Consider the following 11,459-nt stretch of genomic DNA (forward strand, 5'->3'; position numbering starts at 1 on the left):
GAACCGGGCCGCACAGCAGCAGCAGGAGGTGAGAGCGGTGAGTCCGTGCGTGGCCCACCCATTGTTTTATTATTTACCACTTCCATCCGCGCCTCTTTCCCGCACTGCGCACTTGCCTCAGTCACAGTGTTGGTAAGCCCACGAGCTCTAACCCCTAGTAGCCACAATGAGTAAAACACAAACGTCGCTGGAGAACTTCTTTGAAAAAAGGGGAAAATACCCAATGATGACCCCCCCCCCCCGGTCCGTGAAAAAATTGTCTTCCACGAAACTGGTCCCTGGTGCCAAAAAGTTTGGGGACCGCTGCTCTAGAGGGTACTTGGCCTACTCTTCCACACTTGCCAGATGCTTTAGAAGAGACGGGAGTACCCACACTTTACCCAGCCATACGCGACCTGGCAATTAACTCATTTAGTTTGTACCCATTTATCCTGCAGGGGTGGGGGAGATTGAACAAACTTGTGCTGTACTTTTGTTTGAACTGTTGCTCTGGGAGATTGAACCTGCGAAAAACTCTGGATCGCATGTCCATGCTGCTTACCATTACACCGTGGCAATTTCCCCTGAATACAATATACATGTTTTAAACAATTGGTAACCATTACCCCAAACCTCGTGACCATCGTTATCACTGCATCCCGTACAAAGTGCGGTAGTTGCACTATTTACGTGTAAATACACAATTTAGTGCAGGTTTACATCAACTGCACTTCGCGTATAGGCGGAGCAGTGTTACCACAACAGAGCACGGTGAACCCAGCGGCCTGGGCTTGATTTCCGGCCACCACTAACATCAGCGGCGAGCGAAATATCAAATGACCGTGGGCCCCCCCTTCGCTATTTCGCATTGACCAGCACGGTGAGGTATGACGAAAACTCTTAAATACCGGTGCAGCACGTGGAGGCCTTCACCAAGCGGGGAGCTGATTACAATAAATGTTATATTTCATCGACCGCACGTGAAAAAATTACTTTTGTCGCCATAAAACCCACAAAATAAAATGTTTTGTATCTGTACATACATCTTATATGCAGCAGCTCACACGACCCCCAAATATAGCCACAGAAAAGCCAGCAGCACAGTTGTGCATTGTAAAGCAAATTTATTATTTAATTTATACAGGGGGACATTTGGGGCGTGGGGCCCCGTGGCTGCCAGTGGGTTTACAAACTTGACTGCACAGTCCCGACTCTCTCTGCCCAGACTAAATACAAGCCCTACATTGTCGTCGCGCGCCTTAACATTCGCTTCCTGCCTGTCTCAGCGCAGTTTCCCTGGGAGGTGCTCATGACCTTGCACCGCCTTAAAGAAGGCGGGTTTGGCTGCATACTCAAACACGGCCATGGGGATCTTCACAGCGTGTTATTTTCCTTCGGGGGAATTTTTTTTTTAATACTGCATGAGACTTCAGGAGCTCCAGATGCAACGGAGACAGAGGATGCTGAAACGTAGCAGCGCGTAAGAACACTTTTTGTGCCACTTCAAAGGACTTGCACGCTGTGAATCCACACATTTCACACTGCCACGGCTCGCTATTAATACACGCAGCAGCAGCAGCTGTGTTGCGGTCAATATCAATTAGCAAAATCACAAGGTGGGCAAACATTCTGTGGAAACAGCGGAGGGCTAGAGGGGAGCAAAGCTTGTCAGCCGTGGTGGCGCACACTTGCGAGCCCGATGTTTTGGAGGCGACCGGCGTGCGAAACACACAAACCCATTGGGTTGTGAGATGGCCCAGAGATGGCAGCACGTAAAATGGGTTTTTAAAATTCATCTGCTGGAGAGTGATTTTGTTATCCCCCGTCGTGTGAGTGGGTTTTCCCTAGATAGTCTGGTTTCTGCCCACATGCACAAAAACTCAATAAGAGAACTGGCCAAAAATCCGATTGCGGAGCCCGACAGAAATGTTTTTATTGCGACTTTTGTGGCTAGAAGCCAGACGTTATTATGGAAGTTAATATGAAATGATTGAAAGTCAAGTTTCATTAATGTTACACTATCAAAGACGGTTCTCATAATTTAATGACAAAAATTATTAAAATATTTGATATTCTGCAAAATAAACCTCCATTACACTCTATTGAATACCGTGTAATGAATACACTATGTACACAACACTACACGGATAACACGCAGAAATACAACATGTCTTTGTGACATATTCCAGACAAGAATATTTACACACCTGTGGACTTTGGTTAATCAATGCAATACACAGAGTTCGCACTGAGGTTAGCATTACCACACGGCTACTGGGCTACTGTATATTGCTTCTTTGGTCAGGTAGTTGGCCGACCCACAAAAGTTCAAATTTTCTCACGGTGGATTGTGTAGCGATCACAGCTACCGCATATGTAAATTAAACACGTAAGATTTCACAGCCAGTCATAAATGAAGTGTGTGTGTGTGCGCTTCTGTGTTGCCTCTGCGTTTTGTGAGCATTTCCTCGCTCCAGCTTTCGCCGTGCACTCGTGAACTACAAAACTCCAGTAGTGGCCGTGTACTTTTCTATTGTGACGCCACGGTGGAGAGATGTTAACTACCTCGCCTGGTATACGGGAGGTCGCGGGTTCGATCCCGAACCTGACGCCTCAAAACAGGGTGCTTCAAAAAAACACTTCGGAGAATTTGCAACACGACCACAAGAATTGTGCCTTCGGGCTCTGGAGACCACCTGGAAAAGATTCCAGGCACGTGTTGACAACGATGGCGAACAAGTGGAGACCCTTTGACTTGTTGAAGCTATTAACGTACATTTGTTATCATGCTACAGTCTATTATCCGTTCTTTTTACCATCAAAAAGATAGTCCCATATAAGTGTAAACATGTTTTTGAAGCATCCTGTATTTGGAGTTTGCTTAGATTTTTCTTCGGGTCCTTCGGTTTTCCCTCCATATTTATAACCGTGCGTTTAGAGTCTTTGGCTGCTATAGCATTTCTACCAGATAAATAAATTCGTTGAGCTATCATTGGAAGCCAGGTGGCTTCTGAAAAAAAATAGTTATATAGCTCAGCGGGCTTCACCTGGTAAAATGAAAATAGTTTAGTTTGCAAAAACAAAAATACTTTCGTCTTTTCGTTTCTATTCCTAAATATTTCAATCAAGGCCAGGGGAAGGTAGCGGTGCAGGTCAGTGGGTGGCTCGCACGTCTCTTAGCAGCCCCGATTGTTGGACTTGTCAACTGCGGTAACCACGGCAGGAGCCTGCACGCTCACCAAGTTATTTCACGACACGTCCAGCAGGCCGGGGACCAGCGACTGAATAAGGGAAAAGAGCGCTACCGGGCAGCCGTGGTGGTCGGGTGGGGGGGCATTGCGAGCCTGGCCACCGTCCCCCCGCCGTGCATCCCATCCGCCTGCTTTTTCAGTTTGCACTGACCGAGCTGGAACACAATGGCTTGCGCTCCCACCCGAGCCCTTTTCCACACCCCCCCCCCACCCGAGGAAATATTTCATGCGAAACAGACATTCTTGCAAGAGCGACTGATTTGTGGCCATTAATCAAGACTCCTGCATAAATCGAGCCGCAGAGTTGAATTGCACATGTAGCTCTTGGCACTAAACATATCAAGTGCATCCACGTAACGTGCAATTGCTCTGCGCGATTTGCAAAGGTAATGGCGATGCATTTATGGAAAACTGGCATTTTTATTTTATTTCATGACATCACTTCCGGTTTAAGAACTTGCCAACAACACTAAAAACATGTTATATCGCATATAAACAAAGACAAGCCATGTAAAGGCGGCATCTGTAACCATTTAATTCACATTTTGTTTTATTCTCAGATGTTTTGAAGTCGATGCTCAGTTCACATAAAGAAACATCTGCTGTCTGCCAAAAGGGTGTTTGTATTTGGGGGGCGAGGGGAAGAGGCAAGAGTCTATGTTTCCTAAGGCACGAGTCCAGTAGTTCCAAACCTTTGTGGACCCACAGACCACCGTGCACCAATAACATTTAAAAAAAGAAATCGTAGAAGCTACAACAGTTCTCTTGACCACTTCCAACAACCTCGCGGAAGTCACCACTCCGAGCCAATGGTTTGAAGGCACTGCTCTATTCAATGAACATGCATGTTTGTAAATGATGGCTATGATAACAACAACACAATGTGAAAACAAACCACCACACGAAAGATAATCATACAAAAATACGTAATTTGACAGTGGACACGTTTCAAATGTTGACAATTCTGTAACATTACGCTATAATTAAGGGTGGAAACGTGCCCACTGTATTGAATTTCTATTGGCCATCGCTATGAAGGTGCACTGGCTCATTTACCTGGACTATTGCCTCGAGGCCGCTTCTTTTGTTCCAGGTGCAATTAGTTTGTGGGTGGGAAATTTAAAAAAACTTTATAAACAGTTCTTCTCTTAAGGCCAAGCCCAGTTTTATAGCCGACCATAAACTTTTTAAAAATATCTCTATGAGCCAATCTTAAGATTCAAATCAAAAACAGTTATCATAATACAATCTTAAGATTCAAATCAAGATTAAATACAGTTATTATCATTCGGCGACTGACCCACATATCGTGTATAAAATGCACAATCCTTCATCCTGTGTGTTCTAAAACTAGCATATAAAAGCTTTATCTGGTTCATGTGGCACTCAATCAGGATTATTGCTTGTGCATAAACTTTTTGTTAAAGGTGTTTAAAGTCAAGGTATTTGTGTATATGTCATTGGTGGCCTACATAACGTAATTTCTATATATTTTTTTTTATTTAATGGCAGTTTCAGCGGGACGTGAGGTACAGTATTCTTAAATGAATATAAACCTCAGTTGATCACAGACAACATTGCTGAGTAGCTCACATTATCAAGATTCTTCAGCAACTGCTGCATTATTAAGAATTTATGCAATTTTATATTTTGGGTGTAACCCTTGACTACAACCCTTGACTACTCAAAACTTTTGGGAGTTATTAGATACAGATAACAGGAAAGAACCACCCTAATGTCTGTTACGAGTGCCTGATAATGCAGTGGAGCAGTGGGACAGTGATTATCGCACTGCACTATGAACCTGGGTACTTCAGTTCAATCCCCAGCCGTGGCTTCATACATCACTGGCAAGTGGTGATATCTGAACAGGGCCTAGGCTTCCGCAATCACCAACGCGCACGAACCGGCGGGGTCAACAATGGTCAAACGACCCCCGTGACCGAGAGGTGAGTCCTCAAGATGGTCTTCATCCATTAGTGGCGTGACAAAGAGCTGTATGTATGCATTATTAGACGTGAAAAAGACAATGTTATTGATGAGAATAAGTATGGAATGAACCAATATGATTCTCTACGGCAATGTGCAATTGGCAACGACGTGTGAATGTACAGACATTTTTGTGAATCCATATTTCGATGATGACCTCCTCACACTATGTGGGTCATGGGGGAGTTATTTGACTTTACTTCACCACGCTGGTCAGTGCAGGTTGGGAGTGCAATATATTTTTTTTTATTTATTTTACCCAATGAACATTGCGGCTAATGGCCACAAGTTTCCCAGTGCCTTTTGAAGAGCTCCTGAAAAAGCCTCTAAACTTACACAGTGCTGCAGTCCTCCGACTTCCTAAGCTTTTACAAGAATTTGGGAAAACACTGTTTTATTCATGGGGCTGGCAATTAACCAAGTGACTTTAGCGAGGGCTGTCATAACAGCCTGAAAGACCTGGCATCTATAACGCACGACCGAAACAACAAACGATTTTATTGAAACGCACTCACATGTAATTATACCGTTTTGTCTTAGGTGCTATATAAATATATAAATACACACACATTGAACGCTTGTGTGGGTTTTGTATAGTATTCCAAAGATCTAGAGTATATTATTTCAAAAGGCCTACCATGGACGAACGACACACACACACATGCAGTATTTACATAAACAGAGGAAAAATCTACCTCTCTATACTCCTAGACATAGTACAGTACAACACTCTGTATATCAGAGGTGGGACAAAGTCATTGTTATGCAAGTCCAAGTCGAGTCGCAAGTCATCAAATTCATGACTCGAGTCTGACTCGAGTCCAAGTCACATGACTCGAGTCCACATCTCATAGGTGGGACAAAGTCATTGTTATGCAAGTCCAAGTCGAGTCGCAAGTCATCAAATTCATGACTCGAGTCTGACTCGAGTCCAAGTCACATGACTCGAGTCCACATCTCATAGGTGGGACAAAGTCATTGTTATGCAAGTCCAAGTCGAGTCGCAAGTCATCAAATTCATGACTCGAGTCTGACTCGAGTCCAAGTCACATGACTCGAGTCCACACCTCTGCTGTATATATATTCAAGAGTCTAGACGCGACATTGTATGAAGTTAAACGAGCACTAACATCACCGTAGTACATGCTCGCACGCACGCACGGTATAATTTGAAATGTTTCCATAATACGGAGATAACCCGTATGTTCATATGTTTAGAAACCACCACTTAATTAAGGTGTCATAAGTCTGCAAACACCTGTGCCCTTGTTGCAACTTTGATTCACTTAATGTTATGTCTGTTAGAACGACAAATAAGAATTTTCACCCTTGGTCAATCCACTGCTGGATGAACCCAACCTCGCTCCCCGTGGGTATGTCATGTTACGTGCTTGGTTTGACCATACTTCACCGTGCCGGTCAGTGTAGGTGTTAGTGGTTCAGACGTCATTCGCCACTCACGTTAACCGCGTCCGGGAATCGAACGTCAGCCGTGAAGAGTTGCAGTGGACCACAGTGGCACGCCATTAGTTTGTACCAAATGTAATGAATGTTTCATGTTGTCTTCCTGTTGATGTCACTCACCGAAGCGATTCAGTCAAAACGAAACGTTATGTGTGCCCATCGGAGCTCCTCCGTGCCTTTAACTTAAATTGCAGCTCATGAAGTTGGGACCGCAACGCACCCAAAACACACAGTCCATGGCCATGGGAAAACTCACGACACACAACTTCTAAACCGATGGCAAACCCAATGGAGTAAACTGACTGTATTAATATCAAATATATATTCACATACACTGCAATTGCCCACATTCCGACTGTTCAGTGCCAACGACACCAAGTAACATAAGCACCTCGCTAACGCGAAGAGATTAAAGACGCTTAATTGGGTTTTTTTTTACACTACTCCTAAAGCATTGGATGTTGCACATAATAAAAAAAATCTATATATGCGCCACCGGTTGTGCACGTTTCAAAAGAGAAACTAGTGGCAGCTGTTCCACATTTAACATTTAACAGCACACACGGCACAAAGTCCCTGACTCTAGTGGCGGACAAAGGAGATTCGTTGCGTGACACTGGCGCAAGACGATTTACAAACACCATGCCCAACTCAGCCAACCAGCCAGCCATAGCAGCAGCATTAGCATGCAGCAGCAGTAGCCCACATGTTGTAGATCTCGAAACTCCACTGAAAAGTTGTTCAAAGTGCTGTGTGCTTTGTATCGTTATAAGCACGCACGCTATGCACAGACACACGTGCGTGTGCGTGTGTTTGACAGGCACGCCGTGAAGTCCCCTACATCCTCACGAGCTCGCTGCATCATCAGCATCAACTCTTTGTGTCCGTGTGTGTGTGTGTTTGCTCGTATGTAGGTGAGACGGATCGATATCAGGTCTGGGCGAAACGGGAGCGTTGAAAGTGTTTGTACGTTGGGAAGTTTGTCGAAGACAAACCGTGGTGGTTTTAAAGCCACGAGAGAGTTGTTTTGTCTGAAATCTCGCTCATCCACAACAACAACGAGCGCGTTACTTTGCAATCCGTGATTCCACGCGCTATACTGAAAGTGGCTTTAGCTATTCCTAAAGTACGTATTTATCATATAGCACACACACAGTCTAATATATACACGCTATGCAAGCAGGGCATACAGAACAACATCACACATCCATGCGTGCAGTAGTTATACAGTACTGTAGTTTATGCGCAGCACGCAAAACTCACAACAACTTTGTTACGAGACGATTGTCGGCATTCAACTAAAGTCAAACTCGCGTTTCAGACGAGACCGACCGTGCACGCTGCATAGGAACGACCAAACTTGCCACACAGCCTTTTGCGACCACACACACGCACACACAATCAAAGCAATGCCAGAGCGAGGGGAAGAGAACGGCACGTTGTGGGTTTTCTTTACCATTGTGAGCAGAGGGTCATATCCAGCTTGGAGGCGATGTCGTGGGCATGCCTCGAGCAGCGCATCCAAGGGCTCGAGCGTGTAGGGACGTTCCCTTCTCGAGAATGACGATGTTGTTGTTGTTGATGATGTTGGAGGATGGAAAGAGAGTGACAGAGAGAGAGACAAGAGGAGCGATCCAGGGGGGTCCTCCACCCAACCAGCACGGCGCGCGGAGCTGAGTGAGCGGCTGGGGGAAGCTCTCATCCACAGCGCGCGCAGCGGAGCCGGGAGGGGTTCCCCCCCATCACGGGAGGAGAGTAGGGGGGGTCGCGACGGACGACGGATTTTCTCAGCGACGGAGCCGCGAGGTGTCCCCCTCCCCCCCTCCATCCCCTTACGGGAGGATGGTAGGGGGGGTCGCGACGGACGACAGATTTTCTCAGCGACGGAGCCGGGAGGGGTCCCCCCCTTCCATCCCCTTACGGGAGGATGGTAGGGGGGTCGCGACGGACGACGGATTTTATCAGCGACGGTGCCGGGAGGGGGTCCCCCCATCATCCCCTTACGGGAGGATGGTAGGGGGGGGTCGCGACGGACGACGGATTTTATCAGCGACGGTGCCGGGAGGGGGTCCCCCCTCTCCATCTCTTTACGGGATGAGGGTAGGGGGGGTCGCGACGGACGACGGATTTTATCAGCGACGGTGCTGATTGGGGGTCCCCCCTCCATCCATTTACAGGATGAGGGTAGGGGGGGATTCGCGACGGACGACAGATTTTCACAGCAACTGAGGCGGGCTCAATTCATCCGGTCGGAGCAAACAGATGTTTGGCACGTCCGTGTTTCACGGCTGTGTCCGACCTGTTTGGGCCCCGTTGTGTGTGAATGGCATCAGTCTGACAGCACGGTGATTAATGATGATGATGGTGGTGATGTTGATTCAAATGTTTTACGTTAAGTAAAAAAAAACGTGTTTGTATGTTGAGCTTCTTCTTCCGCAACGAGCGTAGCCAATTCGAAGGTGCGTGGGAAGGATAAAAACAGTAGATGTGCCATGAACCAAGTTCGATTGCTCATGCGCGGCTAACGTCAGCGGCGAGTGATATTTTGCCACGCCCTGGTGAAGAAGTTTGGTCTGACAAGCCCCGTGACTAACACGACGCGGGGAAGCGTTTATCCATGAGTGGAGGAGTTTGGAGTTTGTGACCAACTATCACCGCCACCATCACCGCTATCACCACCATCAGTAGTATCACGATCATGCTGCGTTGCCGTCATAACACTTCCTATTCAATGTTGTTTTGGCAACTGAGTCAGATTTTTTTTAGTCATAACCTGACCTCATTTAAAGTCAAATGCAATAATATAACGTATTAATTGATTGATATACGGTACAGTACTTTTATGTTACCAGGTAGGAACCCCAAGCAACGAAATAGATTTAACATACTAATCTGTAACACAACAAACTATATTGTCCCTTATACATTCATCGATGAATGTATAACTTACATTATGAGGATTAGCGTTACAATACAGATGATGGTTTTTGCACAATGTTGGCAACACAACTGCGTGTGTTGTTCACTTTCGGCCAATATCTTGCTCATGTCACTGCTGGCGGAAGAGCTTCCACTAGAGGGAGCTCTAGAAAATCTCCCCCCGAAGGTGTTTTGGTCTATCCTTCCACAATGGCCAGACATCATGGAAGAGGTGGGAGTAACCACATTTTAGCCCATTACACCCGGTCTGCCAATTGGCTGAGGTCTGCCTACTATTGCATTGAGTTGGAAGAAGTGGGTTTGGGGTATTTCGGAAACTTTCGTTATTGCTTCAACTACCACGCCGGGAGTTTAAACCGGTGACCTCTGGATTTCTAGTTTGTTCACCGTCACACAATAGCAGCAGCCGTATTATGCCTGGAAACATTCTAAAAGTGTCGTGGAAATACTCATTCTTGCCCAAGTTCTTCATTTTGCACTGCGTTATTCATCGGCGCGATTGGCATGCGTATCAAAAAAAGGCAACTTGCAGCCACTTATTTGTGGCAAACCCGACGGGGATTGTAAGTCACTGATCCCTGTTCAAGCACACACACTGTCGTTGCGTTTAGCACCAGAATCCATAGTGAAGGCGCAATAGACTTTGCATGTTCACTGCGCACAGCTGGTATTTATTTATTTTCTGGAATAAAACCCTTTAAATAGCTATTGAAGTTTCTTTTTTCTTTTTGGCAAATGACATCCTGCGAAAAAGCCAAGGGCTACCATAAAAATGGGAACAAATCATGCACGGCTGTAAGAATACTGCGGAGTTTCATATGCAGCTTGATCTGTAAAAAACGTATCGTAGTGCGATGTAAAATAGTGTAGTAAAGAATTATACATTTTAGAAGGAATCATGCGAGAATGGCCTATTCATATACAAAACATACGTAGTTTTGTCCTATATTACACCAGTAAAGTATATGTATATACCCTGCAAAGTTGTTTCAACAATATTGAATTGCATTGCATTTGCTAATATTTTTTTTTAATCGTTTGCTTTAAAACTCTTGATGCAAAACATGTGTACATTCTGTAAAATATATTTACGTAATTATATGCTCATTTTACAGCCCTTTGGCAATCAACTGCTGGACGATGGCTTCCCCAAAGAATGTCAGTCATCTGGGGGTTCTATCCCCATGCCACCGGCGTTAGCCTTGGCCAAGGAATCAAACTCAGGTCGCCGCGTTCATTGCGCAGTTTCACCAATCGCCGAGCCATAGGAATATGTACACACGTGCAATTAAAATTGTATGTGACAGCACATGTCATGGGACCTGTGTCACTCATATTGACCCAAGATTGTCACTTTTAGCTGTAGTAACCCTTCAGGCGTCCCCACTACAGTACCCGGCCATGCAGGGCTTCGGGGTAGTGGTTGTGAGTTCTCTCTGGTGCCAGGAATGAAGTGGCTTCCACGCGCTCATGCATAACCTTCTGATTTACCAACCCCCAAACACCGTTTTTCGTCTTAGATTATGGACCCTGGCTTAAGCACTGCAAGACACCACGCTACTATTGAAAGAAACACGATGCCATAGGTGTCAAACAAGACACAGAAATGCATAAAAAGCACGGTAATTTGTGCATATGCGTCAAACAAATCTTAAGAGGCTATGGAGTGGTTTTGTCGTAATTAGGACTCATAAATACAGTCGAGTGACCAATGCTCACTGCTGCAAAGTCTGCTTCTGGGACCTCTATATGTGGAGTCTCTCACATCCACATTATGGGGCTCATTAACAAGACACCATGCCACATAACCTGGATATAATGACGCCTTATATATTA

The 11,459-nt window shown here is 45.6% G+C and overlaps 1 protein-coding gene across 1 annotated transcript in view; it reads right to left on the bottom strand.

The window, feature by feature from the left end:
- The window catches only part of LOC144936899 (pleckstrin homology domain-containing family G member 4B-like), a 105,336-nt gene extending 96,916 nt beyond the window's left edge, over positions 1-8,420 (bottom strand). Inside the window, 1 exon segment of the mRNA XM_078864108.1 lies at positions 8,140-8,420. Within this exon segment, the coding sequence (XP_078720234.1) occupies positions 8,140-8,385 (246 nt within the window). The 5' untranslated portion in view covers positions 8,386-8,420.
- Between the last annotated feature and the right edge of the window lie 3,039 nt (positions 8,421-11,459).

Source organism: Lampetra fluviatilis, chromosome 17 (genome assembly GCF_964198595.1).
Source record: "Lampetra fluviatilis chromosome 17, kcLamFluv1.1, whole genome shotgun sequence".
NCBI classification, from domain to species: Eukaryota; Metazoa; Chordata; class Hyperoartia; order Petromyzontiformes; family Petromyzontidae; genus Lampetra; species Lampetra fluviatilis.